Source organism: Pezoporus wallicus, unplaced genomic scaffold (genome assembly GCF_028554395.1).
Source record: "Pezoporus wallicus isolate ANWC-B61680 ecotype Strahan unplaced genomic scaffold, APGP_CSIRO_Pwel_v1 contig_8705, whole genome shotgun sequence".
NCBI lineage: Eukaryota > Metazoa > Chordata > Aves > Psittaciformes > Psittacidae > Pezoporus > Pezoporus wallicus.
Genome location: NW_026638439.1, coordinates 898,994 through 916,874, shown reverse-complemented (window position 1 = coordinate 916,874; position 17,881 = coordinate 898,994). Strand labels below are relative to the sequence as shown.

The 17,881-nt window shown below is 42.6% G+C and overlaps 1 protein-coding gene across 9 annotated transcripts in view; it reads left to right on the top strand.

Annotated features, from left to right (window-relative positions):
- The window catches only part of AUTS2 (activator of transcription and developmental regulator AUTS2), a 733,350-nt gene that overhangs the window by 327,590 nt on the left and 387,879 nt on the right, over window positions 1-17,881 (top strand). For all 9 annotated transcript variants that reach the window (XM_057410696.1, XM_057410700.1, XM_057410698.1 and 6 more), the window contains 2 exons: window positions 6,054-6,155; window positions 14,297-14,332. In XM_057410696.1, coding sequence (XP_057266679.1) covers window positions 6,054-6,155; window positions 14,297-14,332 — 138 coding nt within the window. The remainder of the gene's footprint in view (window positions 1-6,053; window positions 6,156-14,296; window positions 14,333-17,881) is intronic.

The window sequence follows — 17,881 nt, the reverse complement described above, 5'->3', positions numbered from 1 at the left end:
GGAAGGAAATAAAATCTGCTCTCTATTGGACTGCTTTCCCTTTACCACACAGGCATGCAAAATACAGCTCCATGTCCTGATAGGGATTTCATAGAATCCCAGATTGGTTTGTGTTGGAAAGGACCTTAAAGCTCATCCAGTTCCAACCCCCTGCCATGGGCAGGGACACCTTCCACTGGAGCAGGTTGCTCCAAGCCCCATCCAACCTGGCCTAGTATTTGTCCAACTTCTGTCAATAGCATGGGAGATTTACATGAAAGTTGTTAAATGATGGCTGTTAATCGCGACTTGAACTACAAGCAACAAGGCTCGATTTACATTGTGCTTGGTTACTTTCTCGCTCTGCAGTTCCCATTTGTTTCCATACAGCCAGATTTGTTCACAATCATTGATAAAGTATGTTTCTGTGCAACCAGATATTCAGTCCTACATGAAATCTGCTGTTGCTCTTTTCTGGCTGCTGGAAGATGCTTCATGTCTGTGTGTTTGCTTGGGCAGGGTAGGGACTGGTTCATTGGGCTGTGCTTGTGCAGCACTTACCAGGGGGTTGTTGCTGCTGGGCCTGTGGCTCTCTGTACCGCAGCAGCACAGGCAGGTCTGTAGTTCACCATACTTCTGATGTTTGTGTGTGAATGCTGAGCCACTCAGAAGAGTTAAAGATGTTTTCTTAGTTATTCTAGATGTATTTTAATCAGCAGCACCCTCTAACTGAGCAGTGTTTAACTCGTCACCCTTTAACCGATGTTACACTGCTGATTTCTATACTTAGTTGTTCTGTTGTTCAAGATCACTTTTGGTTCAACATGAATTGTCATATTTAAAAATAAAATTTAACAGATCTTAAGGGAAACTATGTTTCATGTAAGTGTAAATGATGCTATAGTGCGTACTTTAATTCCACCCTAGTCAGTGGGGGTCAGTTAGTGGGAACTGCACTTAACTTTGTGGCTTTAAGAGCATGTCTTGAGGGTGCTGAGGTTCTGGCACAGGGTGCCCAGAGAAGCTGTGGCTGCCCCATCCCTGGCAGTGTTCAAGGCCAGATTGGATGGGGCTTGGAGCAACCTGCTCTAGTGGAAGGTGTCCCTGCACATGGCAGGGGGTTGGAACTGGGTGAGCTTTAATGTCCCTTCCAGCCAAAACCATTCTGGGATTCTGTGATTCATAATAAAAAGATGAATGGTAAAGCTAGTCAAGGAATTGGTCAGATCAGTGCCCCAGCTGGTGCTGGGCATGCTCCCAGTGCTGAATGCTGTATTAACTTCAAGGCATCTGATGCTAAAGAGGCTTCAGTGGTTTTATCTCTTGCCTGTCCCCCCACCTTCCACCATTATATGGTGGTGCCACTGCCCTGGTTCCCTCCCCAGACTAGCACTGGGAGCTGTGAGGGTGCCAAGCCCTGGAGAAACTGTGACAGATTCACGTCAAACCATGCTGAGCTGTTCTAGTGTGTTAACAAGGATCTTACTGGGTTCAGAAATGTCTTTGTACCATGTATGGCTCTCACCCTGGTCAGGACAAACTGCTGTCATGGGTTTGATATTGGACCTGTTTGGGCTTCCAGGAGTCAGGAAGCATTGCTAATGGCACGTGTATGAGCTGGTCACCAGCTGATCTGAGCTAGAGAACGTATTTACCCAGGTAGGAGCTGGATCTGAAGCGTTTTGGGCTGTCTTGCCCTTGCAAAAGCTGCATAAATAAAGAAGGAGAAGCAGGAACTGAAAGCTGAAAATTCTCCTCCCCATCAGCAGGGTTATGCCATCCTTGAGGAGCAGAAGTCCCCTTCCTCTAGGACTCTGATACAGGCTGAGCTTGCTGGCTGCGCTAGCACGGGGAGAAGTGTTAGTATTCATAACTTTATCATGTAGTGAAATTATCCTTTAATTCCATATGGTGTGGAAACTCAAGCGCCTCGAAACTATACCATAGATTCGCTGCTGCCAAATGGTATGGGGTTTTAAATTAAAATACATTAAAAAAAGAAAGAAAAAAGCTCAGAAGAGCCACATTAAGGTGGTTTGACATGATATATAAGCTCTGTGAAAAAGGCTTTTGCTAAATTCTCACTAGATTGATTTATTTTGCTTTCTATTACATGCTAACCAGGCACCTGTACTATGGAATTAGCTAAAGTGGCTTAGGGATCCCCCCAAGCAAACTGCAGTCCTAAGAGGATGATGCTCCCTGTAGCTTGGGGCTCAGCTGCCCTTTCATCCTGCCCCACACCTCTAAATGTGATCAGTTATCTCTGTCCTTTGTTCTTGTCCTTCCTGAGACAAAAGGCAGCAGCCATGTTGTTATGGGTTATCCTTAGGAGTGTTTTATGGCTTATGTCCCTCTATCCTTTCATTTCACAGAGATGTCTGACTGATGTAGTAGTTATAGCACTATTCCTTTAGCTCTGTCCTACTCCTAAGCCTATATATTTGGGTCTACTTTTGCCTTTAACTTGGAATGGCAGAAGGAAGCACAGCAGAGCTGGCCACAGCTGAATATTCAGTGCACTTTTGCTGTCACAAAATAGGGCTGAGGATTCCCCTGGGGCAAAAATAATTCCATTAGATTTCAAGTCACCTAAAAATCTCTCCATGCTCTGAAAAAAGAGTTACTGTTACTGCTACCCATTGCGGCAGTTTCATGTTGATGCTTTCGCATCTATTTTGGTATATTCGTAATCCTGGCAGTTTCTGGCCAGCTTCTTTGTGACCTTGAGGCCCGAGTTAGCCTTTCTCTGTTTTTCTTCCTGAAAGAAGAAACACTCTTAGTGTTATCATATCTTGTGCCTCTCCTCCTTCCCTCCTTCAGTAGCCTTCTCACTTTGTGTGCCTCATGGCAATTCCCAGCTCTGCATCTATTCTGCATTGCATTGTAGGGCAGCACAGTGACATGTCTCAAGTTCTTTGTGTTTATGAGCAGCAGGTGTTCTTCTGCAACCCACGATGTGGTGAGTTACCTTGGCCAAGGGCTGAACTCCCACCCAGCCACTCTCTCATGCTCCTCCACAGTCAGGGAATCCTTGTGTCTGTGCAAGTTCATTGGGAGTCAGCAACATTCTGCGTTTTTAGGGTTTTGTGCTTTCAAGCTAGGAAACATCTGTGTTTGCTCGTTGTGAGACCCTTTAGATGGATCCCTCCACGGATAAATTACTCCCATTGCACAGTGGAAGCATGGAGTCAGATGGGCTCTTTGCAAACCTCTCTTTGTTCCTCCCTCAGTGTAAATTAGAAGAGTAACGGCTGTCTTGGTAAGAGAAGGTCCTTGGTGAGACACTTGAGTAGACACCATGAGAATTTCATGCTGGCTTTGGTCTCCCTGACACAAAGGATACAGGAACAAGAATTGTCAGTGGTGCACTTTGAAGGGGAAGCCGGTTTTAGCGTTCCCATGTACCCCAGAGTAATGCCCAAATGTATGTACTGTAACTAAAGATCCAGTCATTCACTTGCAGACCTTTTTTAGCAGCACTGTGTTATTTCAACATCATTCTAATTTTAAGTGGTCAAATCTGTGTGAGTAGATTGAAGTGAACCATTTTCTATCCACATTAAGTGGTCTCATGGGTATTTGTATGTAACTTTAGGTTCTTAAAAGAAGACAATGGGCACATTTCCATGCTTCATTTTTTAATTTAACACAGATTGATGGGGTTTGGACTCAAATGTAAACCCTCAACACTTTGGCATGTGGAGAAACTCAGTTTGGAAAAAAAGAAAGGAAAATGTGGAAAGCTTATAAATCTAAACTTGGACTTAGTTCTGAGTTTGCTGTCTAGTCTGTGCAGTTCACTTCATTCCTACGGAGTTTCAGGCTCGGATATCTTGGTCAGATTCTCTTATTCCTTGTAAATTTTGTCTAGGAAAATGACACCTGCTGGGTTTTTCTTCTCCTCTCTGTAAATAGCTGGAATTTCCAATGTAGGAGAAGTACCAAAATGAGCCATTGTGATGAGTTAGCAAATAACTGCTGCATGGAAATTATGCACAAAATAAATTGAGGTTCTACAAATAAAGTGGGAGACTGGAAACAATTCTTCAGGCCCTGGTTGGAAGGAAAGTTTTTCCTTCATGGAGTGGATGTTGACAAAAGACTGAGTCAGGGGAACTTGATCCATTTTCCTTTGGGTGGTTAAATTTTAAACCCAGGACCATAAAATTACAGTACACAGTTGTCGTAGATAAGATCAGTGAGTTATAGATGTAGGACTTCTTGAGTTCGTTATTCTCCTCTTTGCTCCAAAACCTGCTACCTAGATCTATTAGATCTGACTGATAGAACGTTCCATTTGAGATAAAAATCTTTTTACTTGAGATTTTCTGGCTGAGCTGTGGAATATTCAGTTTATTTATTAAATTGTAAGTGTTTGACAAATAGCTCCTCTTCTTACACTGCATTTTCCTCGAGCTGAGAGCTCACCTGTGTCATTTTTTGCTGTTGTGCTCGTGCATTGAAACTCAGTTATGTGTCTGAGCCTTTAGCTTTATGTATATTCCCCTTTCTGTTGACTGATAGGGAGCACCCAAAGCTGCCTTTTACTGGAAAGGGGAATAAGGAATAAAAGGAAGCAGCACACACATACCAGACTTGCAGATGTGGTTTACTCTTATAGCAGTAGGGAGGAACTAATGATAACCATTAGGGTGAGAATGCTTCGTGCACCCCATTAGTGAACCTGGGGGAGAGCACCAGTGTGTAGGGGTGGGAATGTGTACCTGGGAAGTAGAGCACAAGTGCATGTCTTGTTTGTGTGCACCTATCAGAGAGAGTGTGTGTGAATTTTTGTGTGTGTGTGTATGTGCAGCATGTTCTGGGAGAACTAAAAAAGAGGTAGAAGAAAAGAGGAAAGAAGTTGGTGGAGGATGTTCATGGAGAAGAAATTGTTTGTCTCTGGTCATGAAATGGAGATGAGTGGGATTATCTATTCCTGTACAGTCTGAATAGAAACTACTATGAGTGTATTAGTAATTAGAACAAGTTAGGAGGAGTTTGTTGTTATTTGTTATATCAATATTGGTAAGTGTAGTAGGTGTCTCATGAAATACTTCCCTAGGTACCTCACTGTTTTCCCTGTATTTACATCTTCTGCCAGTATTTATGCATGTGATTTTAAATCTGAATTACTTAAACTGACTTTTGCCGGTATTAGCTTCAAGAATAGCCAGTATTTGCAGGAAGTTAGCTTAAACAGAACATCAACAAGGCTGAAACAACGTTTTAATACATTCAAGCAGGATTTATATATATATTAAACCAAGTATATACATTTTTTCAGCATTGCTGTAGATGTAGTTAATATTTTCCTTTGCTGTATGTGTGTATACGTGCTTGTGGACATGCGTGCAATGTGTGGATATGGTAAATTCTCATTATGATGCTGTTGTAACATGTTGACTAGCACAGTCCGTGGTGTCAGGGAAAGCCAGTGTGTGATCAATTGTATTGAAAATCCAGTTTGTAACTTTTTGGTATTTATTTCTTACAATGCCAGCAAAGTTGATTAAGGCTGGTTTGAAAGGCAATGCCAGTCTCATGCCTATTAATTAGATCTTGTTGGCTTATGAATACTGAGGTTGGTCACGAAGTTTTAATAGTGCCGAGTGATTTAGAGGCTAGTGCAGCAAAAAGCCTCCCTGAGTGATGGCTGCTCCTTCCCCTGGCAGAGTTTCATTGATCTGAGATCTTTGGAACTCACGGTGTAATGAGGGAGGGATTGATTCTGTGTGTGATGGGATGATAACTGTAAAATCTGCATCTACGGCATAAATAGCTCGAGAAGTCTAGAAGTTCCCAAAGTGAAGATCTTAAACTGTGATTTCCTTTGGATGTGAATGTTCCCTCCCTCTGGCTGCAGGGTCTCTGCGCCTGAGCTTGCTTTGCTGTCTGCATTCATGGTCTCACCAAGATGCTGCCTTGACACCAGGGGTGTGCCATGCCAGTGCCAAAGCCACATAAACGCTGCTTTGTGCAGATGTGGGGTTGGGCTGCAGAAGAGCGGTGGATAAGGGCACTTAACCTGAACCAAACTAAACTCTTGCTGGTTTTGTTCTTCTTTGCTGCAGCTCAAGCCAGGTCAGAACAGTTGCCGAGACAGTGACAGTGAAAGCGCCAGCGGGGAATCGAAAGGTTTCCATCGAAGCAGCTCTCGGGAAAGACTCAGCGATGTAAGTAAAACTCATACAGCCAAATACTGCTCAACCCCTGGTCTAGTGTTCTAAGGGGGTTAAGTTGTAACGGGATTTAATTGCTGGGGTGGTTTGTTGCTGAAATCCCCTTCCCTTTGGGGGGCTGGGAGAGGAAGAGGTAAATTAGGTCTTCTGCCCCAGTGGGGTAAACTTCTTAGAGTCTGGTACAGTGTCCGTTTGTGTGAAAACACTCATTCATTTTGCAACAGTTGAAGGCCATTTAATGAAGTTAAAATGTTCTGCATAGTCTAGAAGTGAGATGGCCTGTCTTTACCCCAAGTGGGGAAGGAAAAGAATGTATTTCTTTGGGCTAAATAATGTCCTTATGAAAAGTATTACAGTGTCTGGAGACTCACCTAATTTGTATGTAATGAATTGATATAACATGGCCAACAATAGCATAAGCTCTGCTTTTATTGCTCTGCCTAAACTGCTGTGGAATGTTCTAAGATGGCAGCTCTGTGGAGATTGTTTTTCTCTCTTGAAGAATGCTGGCCATTGACTGAATGACACGCCAGAGTTATTCTGACATATGAATGACTACAGAAATCTTTCTGTTGCTGCAATTAGATTATAATTTATTATGTGTACCATCACAATCCTTGAGTGTTTTATTCATGGCTCTGGGTCCTCTGTGCTACATGCTATGCAACACAGAATATAAAGACAGCCCTGTCCCAAAAGAATATCTAAATTGGGGATTTTGTAGATCAGGTCCTTTGCTGGGAAAAGCATGGATAGCTACGTCACTAAGACCAATTTGTATCAGCCAGCAATCTGGCCCTACATTTAACTAACCCACATTTTGGAAATGGGGATTTTATCGATAGCATGTCTATGTAGATTTGGATGATGGATACCAGATGGTGTCCTCTGTAGGCCAATCCAATAAAACTGAATTGAGCAGACATTACAAGAAATACCTTTGTAAGGGATACATTTTGTTGTGCAAATTCAGGGCCTGAGGCGTGCAGCTAGCAGGTTTTGCTGAGTTGTGCATATCGCTGGCACAAGCCGCCTGATTTTGGTTTTAATTTCCTGTGAAGGTGTGAATCTGTAGCACTCTCTTTCCTCATTCCTTTGTCACAGTAGTTTAGAGGTCCAGTTCCCTGCCAGAGCCAGCCTTTATGGGTACAGCCATGTAGATACTTAAGAACCTGCCCTTTATAGCTGATTGGAAGAGGAGAATGAAATGGAGAATGATTGGAAGAGGAGAATGAAACCAGAGGAGATGGTCAGTACCTGCTCTGTGCCGGTAGCAGTGGGTGGCAGCTGACCATCAGCATGCCACTGTTGCCATGCTAGCTTGCTCTGAGCCCTGTGGCAGCTGAGAAGCCGTTGCAGTGAACAATTACACAGCACCTTCCAGCAAAACATTTCACAGCTTCTTACAAACATGGTTTTAATTTAGCCTTGTCACTCCCTTGCCATGTACTCAGCACACAGCTCCAAGGCTTATTTGAGCTTCCCAGCAGCTCGTAGCATTGCACTGCCAGGCGTGGCAACGAGAGCAGAGTCCTGGTTCCCCTTCCACTGATCAAATACAGTTTTTCCTCTGATGTTTTTACAATACTTTCCCTTTGTCTTGGCACTGTGGCAAATGAAAAGGAAGTGAAGAGCAAATACAACTTCCCTTGTGCACCCGAGAGTGGAGGCAGGGATTCACAGGTTGCTCAAAAGGAATGTTATGTAAATATATGTGACAATATACATTTCAAAGTGTTATACATTATTCACCTTTTACTTAATAAGTAAAGTTCTTCTATGCTTTGATAATTCATAGCAGTACGAGCATGTCTTTCTGGTCTGGAGTTGCCAGTTCAGTTGAGATTTGAAACCCATGCACGCCAGAGCTCTCATCTTGCCTGAGTGTGTTGTGGCTTCTCCCAGACTCTTTGTTAAACACCGTTCTGCAGTTCCCCCTGCCAAAGGCAAACACCCCGTGATGTTAAATGGCAGGGCCTTAAGTGGAGGTGATCCTTCCACTGCCAGCTATGGGTGAACCTGCCTTGAACTGCCCTCTTAGGCACAAAGATGCATCAAGGGCTTTATAAGGTTATTTTACAGGAGTAGTCTAATGATACCTACCAGACACTGTCCAGATACAACTACAGACCAAAGAGTAAGTTTTCTCTGAAGATCCTTTTCTGGTTTAGCATCTGTTTTATCAGGAAAAAAAAAATGTGCCAGAAGTTGTGTACTTAACAGAGGATAGAACAAAACTGTAAAGTATTGCAGGCAGGTTAACCCTGAGGTCAGTAAGAAATTTTGGACATGAAATATAATGGGTCCTCACTAATGCAGCCGGACATCATTGTAAGTTGAAGCATGGCTACTGCATGGGAATCTGTATAATGAATGAAGTGCATGTACTCTAGGTGGATGATCAATTTTCACATCCCTAGTTGTAAGCAAGCTGTTGAAACAGAAATGTTAGCTCCCCGAGCTTTAATGCAGAGCCTAAGTGATAGCTTAGTGACAGATGCAGAATGGGGGAGATAGTATAATGAATATCCAGTTGCAAACTGACATGTCAGTGGCTTCATTCCCTCTCCTGTCAGATATCTTTCAACTGTGCATATTGTAAATGTACCTACAGTCTTTGGGCAGCGGAGATTGATGCAAAGCGTGTTTACAAGGGGTGACTCCTTTCCAGGCTAATGAGATCCAAGCAGGTAATTTGCAGCTTGTTGCAAGAGAGGTGGTCAAAAATGAAAAGAAGATAATTCAATGAAAAGACCATGTTAAACAGGAGTCTTTCCTCATAATGAGGCTTGAAATAGCATCAGAGGGTAGGGAGAAGAATGTTCTTGTCAGATGCAATGCAGTGAGACTGATTTCCATCAACTCCTTTCTTTGTCTTCATCTAGCACATGTGGACACACAGGCACACACCCCTCTGTGGGAGAATATAATTAGCAGAGATCTTGACCTCTGCTAGATGAGGGATAATGATTGCTGGAGTGCTCCATTGCAAGCATTTGACAGTGCCCTAACACATCTCCCCCTTTGAATTTCATAAACCCATCTCTCTGCTTTCTCCCTGATACAGTATTTTTTTGGAATGACAACTTGTTTTTTCCTTTATGGGCAGAGGTAGCTCCAGGGGCCTAAAAGAGAAATTGGAAAGCTGCTCCTCCTGTATATATAGGGTGCTGTAGTCAGTTTAATCTCATCAAAATCTTGCCAGTAGTAGAATTCATTTTGTTGAGATTTTGCTTGGAGACAAGATGGCAGAGTTTGCTCTTCTCTTCAGCTTGGAGCTCACTCAACTGTTTTCCTTATCTTTCTGTATGTATTTAGTTTTAATTGACTCTTCCCACTTTTGGAATACAGGGGTACTTTTTAGCCATGTTTTACAAAGCAGCCAGGAGATGGCTTGGGAAGAACATGAGAATTACAGCTAACCTGGATGGTAAACACAGAGAGCGTTAAGCCACCCCTTTGCTATTCAAAGACAAATCAACCCCCCTGATTTCTTTGGTGCATGTTCCTGAATTCCTTATCTACCACAGAACTGAAGCTTACACTCAGTGAAGTCATTGCCAGTGCCGTTAAAAATCTGATGGCTGTGAAGTGTGAACCTTGCTCCATGGTCTGGTAGTGACGGTGCAAGCCTGCATTGACTGGAGAAGGCTGAGGTGCTTAGGTCACCCCTAGCCCTTCCTGCTCCTGCTGGTGTGGGTTCTGGTGAGGCTTTCAGCAAGGGATGAACAGAAGAATCCTCTCATGTGTTGTCATGGCCTGAGCAGCAGCACTGGTCTTCCACAAGCGTACCTTGCCTGGCCTCTGTTTCTGCTGCACAAGGAACCTCAAGCTGGCACCTTTCTGTCTGGAATATTGTTCCAGTTCTTAAACAGGGGGTGGAGCAGGAATCTTTCCCCTCTGTCAAAGGTCTCACCTTGGGCTCACATCAAAGCTGACATGCTCTTTCATGAGTGCTTCCCTTTTCCCAGTGCTTTGTAGCTCTGGCACTTAATAGGTTCCAGTGAGGTTGCAGTGAGGGGTACGTCCTGCAGTGCCCTGCCCACCAGATCTGCTGCTGTCTGCATCAGGAAGAAAGGTGTCTACACCCCCAGTAATGTAATCCTATGGGCAGCTCACAGTTTTGGCCTCAAACATGGACTATTTCAATTCTCTGTCTCCCATTCCTCCCACTCTGCACTGAGCCCAAGGAAAGACAAATTGAGAAACACTCTTTGGGTTATGTGCTCTGAAATCCTCAGTACTTTTCCTTCTCCAGAATATCCCCAGTAATCTTGGCTGTATCTAAAGTGGAATAACACCAGCACAGCTCTGTGTGTGTTTTTGCCTGTGTGTGTGTGCCAGAAGCTGATCAGCTGCAGCGACTGCTGCTTTGTGTGTGTGTGTATGCGAGGGTGTGTATGTGTGTGTTTGTGTGTCTAAGGTTGGGTGCTTAAATGCTTTGTTACATTATGTTAATTCCTCGGCAGTGCAATCAAATTCATGTCGTAATTAAAGCTGTCAGTTGGAAGGCAAGCCAATCGCCACGAAAACACAGCATAACAAATGAAGTGAAATGATTCTGCGTGTAGCTATACAATGCTTCGCCAGGCATGAAATTAAATAAGTAATTTGATGTTGACATCAGAAATTGAAATGATACCCACTGTTCCTTCATTCAGTCAGACCTGCATAAACAATAGCCAGAACAAATATGTACAACACAGGCTTTCTCCCCACCCAGATCCCCAAGTAATGCACAATATATATGCAAAATGGGTAGAACTGTGCCTTCCAAGACCTCAAGGATGTAATTTTCTTTGGTACACAATAAACTAATGCTTGCACGAGGGTTACTGTGGTTTTGATCTTGGGCCAAAAGTTGTTCTTCTTAAGAAAGGAAAGAAAAAGAAAAAAATACTCTTTTTTCATTACAGAAGGAAAATAACAGAACCAAAACCTTGTTAATTCTAAACAAGTGACTTGTGTTTTGCTGATGGGCACCTGATGCAGGCTTCTGCTGGTGGTTGTGTGAATATCAAATAGTGTATCTAATGTCGAATTGTGCAGAGGGTTTCGGAAAGTGAAACCATTACCTCTATTATAGGCACACTTTATATAAGAGATGTAGGACCACGACTCAGCATGGGCTTGTAAAGATGCTGCATACACAGTATCACTGTCAGCAGTTGGTACCAGGCTGGGCACGGGGTGGTAGGATCCTTTCGCTATTGGGAGTTATCACAAAAGGTGAGAAGCTGTCTTCTTGCATAGCCCTCGCTTCAGCCTCTCTGCTCTGTCCACACACAGTTCACGGCACAGCTGACTTAGTCATCCATGCATGTGCAATGCAGTCTTTTGTACTCCAATTCAAAAGAGTTTGCAAACCGTACGGTCCATATGCAGCATGCAGTGTGTGCAGGGCTCTATTTCCATCCAGCAAACTCAGATTCCCTGGAAATGCACAGTTGTTTCTTTTCAGTGGAAGTCATTTGACTGCTGTGTTTCGACTGTCCTCCCATAGCCATTGCAGCATCGCTTTTGAAGGAATGGAAATATTCAGTGGGAAATAATTTGTTTGCTTATTCTTTTTTTCTTCCTTTTTATGGTTGTGTTTTGATACTTGATCCTTCCAAAACTTGGAATAAAAAGCAGACAAAAATGACACACAGATGCAGAATGCAAACTTTGGAGCTTTCAGCTTGGAAAGTAAGTTTGAGAAATTGGGAGTGGAAGAGTGGGACTCGATTGGCATCCATCCATCGCTCAAACAAAAGCAGTTCTAATGATTGCACGTTGTAATTCTGTGGGTAGATGTGTAGCTTCAATGAAAAGAATTTAAATGGCATGAAGCAGAAAGCAGAGTGAGCAAAGCAAAAGAGGCAGGAGATCTGATGTGCTTAACCAGGAAAGTAAATGCATTAGATACTGCACTGAAGGGTGCTGAAATGTGCTGTCCAGCAGGTATTGCAGATCCGCAGTGTGCAGGCACAGTGCCTCACAAGCTGTATGTGCCCATGAAGGGGACTTTCTAGCTGGAAGCAGTATCCCGGCTGTGTGATGAAGGGGGCTATGGCAGTTGCCACGTTATTCCCAGCTGTGTGGTCACAGGGATGTAGGGGGAAGTGGAGCAGTTTGCCTGAGCCCAGGGGTGATGTGTTCCCAGATCTGCACTGCCCATTGCTCTGTGCCACCCAGTGACTGCTGTGGAGGCACTTTCAGGGGCATTGTCACTGGGACCAGTTGGGTCTCGCTGTGGGTGATTGTGGCAGAGGAAGTTTGAGGCCCCAGAGCAGCAAGAGTGGGGCTAGAAAGACCGGGGAATTCATTTATTTCTGTGGAGCTTGCCTTGCGTGCTGGTGAACGAACCTGTAGGCTGCAGCTCTTGAGGCCTTCAGTCGCCGTAAGATACTAAGAAAGTGCTAACATACTAAGAGAGAGTGCTATAGGAGCAGGAACCACAAACCTTTCAAAGCTGTGGAGCAGTTCAGGTTGTCACAACAGCACTTGTTGATTGGATGGTATTTGGTACCCTCATGACAACCAAGGTGATTTCCTCTAAATAAACCTCTAACTTCTAATGTCTTAAACCAGAAGGCTTTCCCCTATGTGTACATAACCTCTCAAACCTCTCTTTTCAGTAGTGCTTTGGTGAACACACAGTAATATTCTGATTATTTACGATGAATTTTGGTGTTAATTTGAAATTTCTTTGCACAATCTGTTTCTGCCCGAAAACAGATTTCATCTTTCAGTAAAAAGATCCCATAAGCCCCTCTTTGGGGCTTATTTTTTATCATGCAAGTGCTGCACTCCACAATCAGAAATCAGAGAATTTGCTCTTAGGGTTCCCTGGAATAGTGTCTTGGAACAGGGATGACAGTGGTGCAAATTCTGCATGTTTCCAAGGTTTTGATGCACAGAGGCCCCTGTGCAGTTCCTGGTAATCACTGGGCTGTGTCATTATTGGAAGTGAGCTTGTGCTGTGGAACAGGAATTGAGCTAGAGGAGTTAAAGACTGGGCATCTGGACTGCCCTCTGCTTGGTAGAGAACTGATTTGCTTCCTTGTCTGTTGAGCAGCCTGGCTTGAGTGCTTCGGGTGTGACGGGGCTGTAGTGTTGGAAACTGTTGACCCTTTAATGTAGGAGGCAGTGACCTGGATCAGGACTGGGGTGGTTAGGTCTCTCACCATGGCTCTAAGAGAACCTGCTGTGTAATCCCTATTGCTTAGATGAAAAATGAAACAACCCCCTTTATCTCCTTAATTCCTGTGAATGCAGAGGTTGTGATTGTGTCCCACTTAACCTGATTGTCATGATGCATTTTTTTTAAGCATTTAAACCTTTCAAGTATTTTTCATGGTGGTAATATTAGTTTTAATTATTTTTATGGGTTTGAGTTTTGAAATCTATTTCTCACTGTAGATATTGCTTGTTTGTCTTACTCTTTTCTTTTAAAACCCTTTGGTTTGTCAAAGACTGTGGCCATCCAAAGGGGAAGCTGTAGTGACTGCCTTCTCCAGGCAGTGGTGCAGTGAGTGGAGCAGCTTCCCTGTGCCCACATGTTCTTTACATTTCAGACTACTAATTATGTTTACAAAATGTCTCATTTTAGGAAAGCACTATGTGTGTACTAACTTGGGCCTTTCGGGAATAAATTGGCAAACAGGTCAGACACTGCAAAAGTCATCCAAACCCACTGGGCTTTTTGTTTTGAAGTCAGTCTATGTTTTTTTTCCTTTCCCCCCTCCCGCCTGCCCCTTTGTGGCCACAAAGCTGAGTAGCTGGAGTCCAGGGCATTGAATGTCAGCATGTCAGGGAGGCTGGTTGATGAGTGTCTGTTTAGTCTCAGTGCAGGGCGAAATGCCATCATTAATTCATTACCCAGCTGCCTGTCAAATAAATTGGCAATTACGTCCACCGCAGAAGCTTGGAATTCAGTAAATAGCACGTTACCATCTCCGAGTCGTTGAGAGATGTAAAGGGAAAAATTAAGCAACACCATGTTTGTTTCAGTAGCAGATGACAAGGGGCAGCACATTGGTGCTGTGATGTAGTGATGAAAAGCTTGGAAAGGGCTGGTAATGAGCTGTGTGGATTGGAACGTGTTAAAAACCATCACTGACTTTCCACTTTGTCTTTGTGTTTTATTGCAGAGCTCAGCTCCTTCCAGCTTGGGAACAGGCTACTTTGTAAGTGTATCTCAGCTTTAACACATTGCCTCTGAACAGCATAACATTACTCCTGAAACCAAAGTGCCTTATTATATGGAAACAGGAATAAATAACCAATCTCAGTCTACTTGATAGGTTAACCTCTCTTTTTCTATTTCTTCCTCCACAAATGCATTGTAAGTAATATTTCAGACATGGTGGTCAGCGTTTTCCTGAACTAATCAGGTGTCATATTAATTACTACATACATTCCAACGGTATTTAATTTGCACAATTATACCAAGTAAAATGAACCGCGGTCCTACCAGCTCTCTAATCTGAGATGGTAGGGTCTTAATTTCATCATGTACTGGTTCTCACTGATGCACAGACTTCAAAGAGTTTCTTTTGGCATTCTTGTCTCACCTCCTGTGTACCACAGACCGGAGAACGTGACACAGTGATTTCCATGTGTTGGTTACAAGCCCCATGTCTCACAGATCATTTGGGAAAACACAGCTTGTTTGTATTGTATTTATGCTAGATTTGCATTTAATGTCATGAGAAGAGGATCAGGCCCCAGCTGGTTTGATAATTGATCAGTCTGCTTTTGTTATTTATTTGCATGCCCCTTCATTGATTTAAGAGTCTATATTGCTACCTTTCTATCTGTTTATTCCCACATTCATCAGTATGCATTTTACTTGCACAGATAAATTTGGGAGTGAAAACTGTTTTCCAGTCAATCCAATGCACTGTTTATTTTCTTTCCAGATTTGTATTTAAATTGCTCATACTCTGTTTCACTGGTAACCTGTGTCGTATTCTCCAAGCACTTCTTTTCTGCCTTTATAATATCTGTAGGAGAAATAGAGCATTATGTATGTCCAAAAACAGGTGGGTAAAACACAGACTTTTTCTATAGCATTTCTCTGTGTGGTTAATAGCATAATCAAAGTCTGCTTCTATCTTTTCATCAAACTCTGGGGAAAAGAAAACTATACAGGATTTGATTACATGATGGGAAAACTTTGTTGCTCTCTTGTCAAATTCCCAGAGAGTAATTTTCTTCATTAGTACAAGGTGAAATTTAGTCTTTTTTTTTCACAGAGGTCTGTGATCCTATAAGGAAGTTATGGGATTAAACTGGGTACATGTGACCTTACGTATAAAGTGTAAAATGCAAGCACCAAAATTGCTTAATACCTGGAGAAATGTCATGTCCTGCTGTATTTACATTGGGCTTCTGACAGACTGACTGTTTCTGCTGGTGCCAGGGGTGAGGTCTGAAAAGGGCATTATTAGTTGACAACACTTTTGTGGTACTTCTAATTGTACCAAAGCCCAGATCTATATAAGGTAAGTTGTGAAACAGGAAAAAAATGATTTTCTTTTTCCAACACTTCCCCTGTTTTATGTCGTGTGTTTTTAAGAGGGAGGGGATGAAGGGAATAATAATACCAAATGACTCAACGTTTATTTTGCGTTAAGACTAAAGCTTGAATGTCTTTCCATGGTTCAGAACAAATTGCTTTCCTTTCTCTGGGCACTTAAAATTCAGATCATATGAACATATACAGACATGCTCTGGAATGGGACAAATATAATCTGGGATGGGAGGCTTAAATGTATTTAAATAAACCTTGTTCTCCTTATAGTGAGAGCTGAATATGCATGGTTTAAGAACAATGTTCAGCTTCGTCTTTAGGAAGTAGAGGTAGCAGAAGAAAAGCCATCTGCTGTTCCCTTGCACCATACTGTCTGTGGGTTGGTCCAGTAAAGTGAAAATCTGGAAGGTGTCAACATCCCCTATGCTCCAGTAAAAAGCTTGAAAGTTTCCAGTTCTCCCGAGTTAGGGGTTTAGTAACAAGAAGAAGCTTGACATCCTCTAGTGCCAATGTATTGGCACTTTGCATCACACTCATTTGGATCTGTGTAGGTGGGCCAGAAATCCCTTATTAGTTTCCATTAATATGGTATATTTAACTGTGCTGTTCCTTATCTCTAGTCACAGTAATAAGATTTCTTTAACATTCTTTCTTTACTAATAGCCGAATAGATAGAAAACGTCCTTCAGTTTCTGTCTTAAAGTCATTTTTACACTTACACAGACTTGGATGAAACGTGGAGGGTTGGTTTTTTCCTTCCTTTTCACTTTGGAAAATTGTTTTTAGGATTATCTTGCTTATTGTTTGGAAAAAGTCTGTCCTCTTATTAACTTACATGGGGCAAATAAAACCCAGATGTGTTTTGTGGTACCAGACAATGAGAAAAATGCTTCAGAATGCTCCAATTAGCATGTGTTTCTGATCAATGTAATCATTGTAGTATCAAAGTGCAAAAGAATATGCACTTAAATTGACTTCTTTTTCCCCAAAGCTTTTAACTGGAAAAGATGGTTAGTTTTTGTGCTTAGTGTAACACAGAACATCAGGACAAGGTTTATTGGTCTCAAATATAACAAAAATAGTTTTCAGTTTGATAGGTAATAATAAAGCTTTTGCCTGTGGAAGTTATTGATCACTGTATTTTGTACTTTGGACTGTGAAATACTACCTACTGTAGCACATGAAAGGAACACAGGCGACCAGGTAAGTTAAAATGGATAAACAATAGAGTCACTATCCAAGCACATATGCTACAGAAAGCAGAACCACAAATGGAAGCAAATTCAGAATTGAATGAACACTCAGGGATGGATTAAGTAGCTTGTGTTTGCTGTTTAAATCCAAGTACTGATGGAACCTTCGTGTGTTTAGACCATATTACCTAGCACGTATGTAATGTTGGACCTGGAATCTCCTTTAAGAACCACGCTTATGCCAAGCACTCAGGTTTGATGAGTGGTGGGTCATGTGTGTGCAGTGTTTGTGGATGCTACAACAAAGCAAAAAGTAGTTTTGGATCCTTTTATTCTATAGGGAGCCTATAGAAACCTGACACCTCCCAGTAATACAAATTCAATTTTGTAGTGTCTTTGCGTAGTTCCCTCCTAGTAATTCATTATGTGCTTCCAATAGTAGTGGTGAAGGCTGAAATCTTGCCTAGTTTCATGTTGTAACTAGGTAAATACCTGACTGGCAGAGTTGGAGACTGCATTTTTACATTCTTGTTGCCTCTACATCAGTGTTCCTTGCAAAGCAGTAGGTAAGGGGAAAATGTACTTGCTCTGGGGTGGGCATTTGTTCTGCCTGCTTTGAGAACCCATCTTTGCTCTGAAGTCAATGGAGAGGGCTGGGAATCTCCACGAAGGGATTCAGCCTCATTCGTACCTAACTGGGATGATCAGAGCTGCCAGTGATAAAACAGACTTTCCCATGAGGTATCTTCAGCAAAGCAGGGCACGTGAGTGTAAGTACCCACTGAGTGAGCGTTAATGATGCAGAGCTGTTAAGGAGTTCCAAGTACCTCCAGGAGTTTTGTTCAGTTAGGAACAACTTGTATTTCTTTCACAAGTGCTGGTATGTTCTGTAGTTTTTGTTGCTGGAATGTGGTCTTGGCACTCCTTCTCAGAGTGGACACGTCCCTTTCCTTTTTACATACTGGTAAATCAATAGTCATAGAAGAAACAGGGATAAAAATCATTCT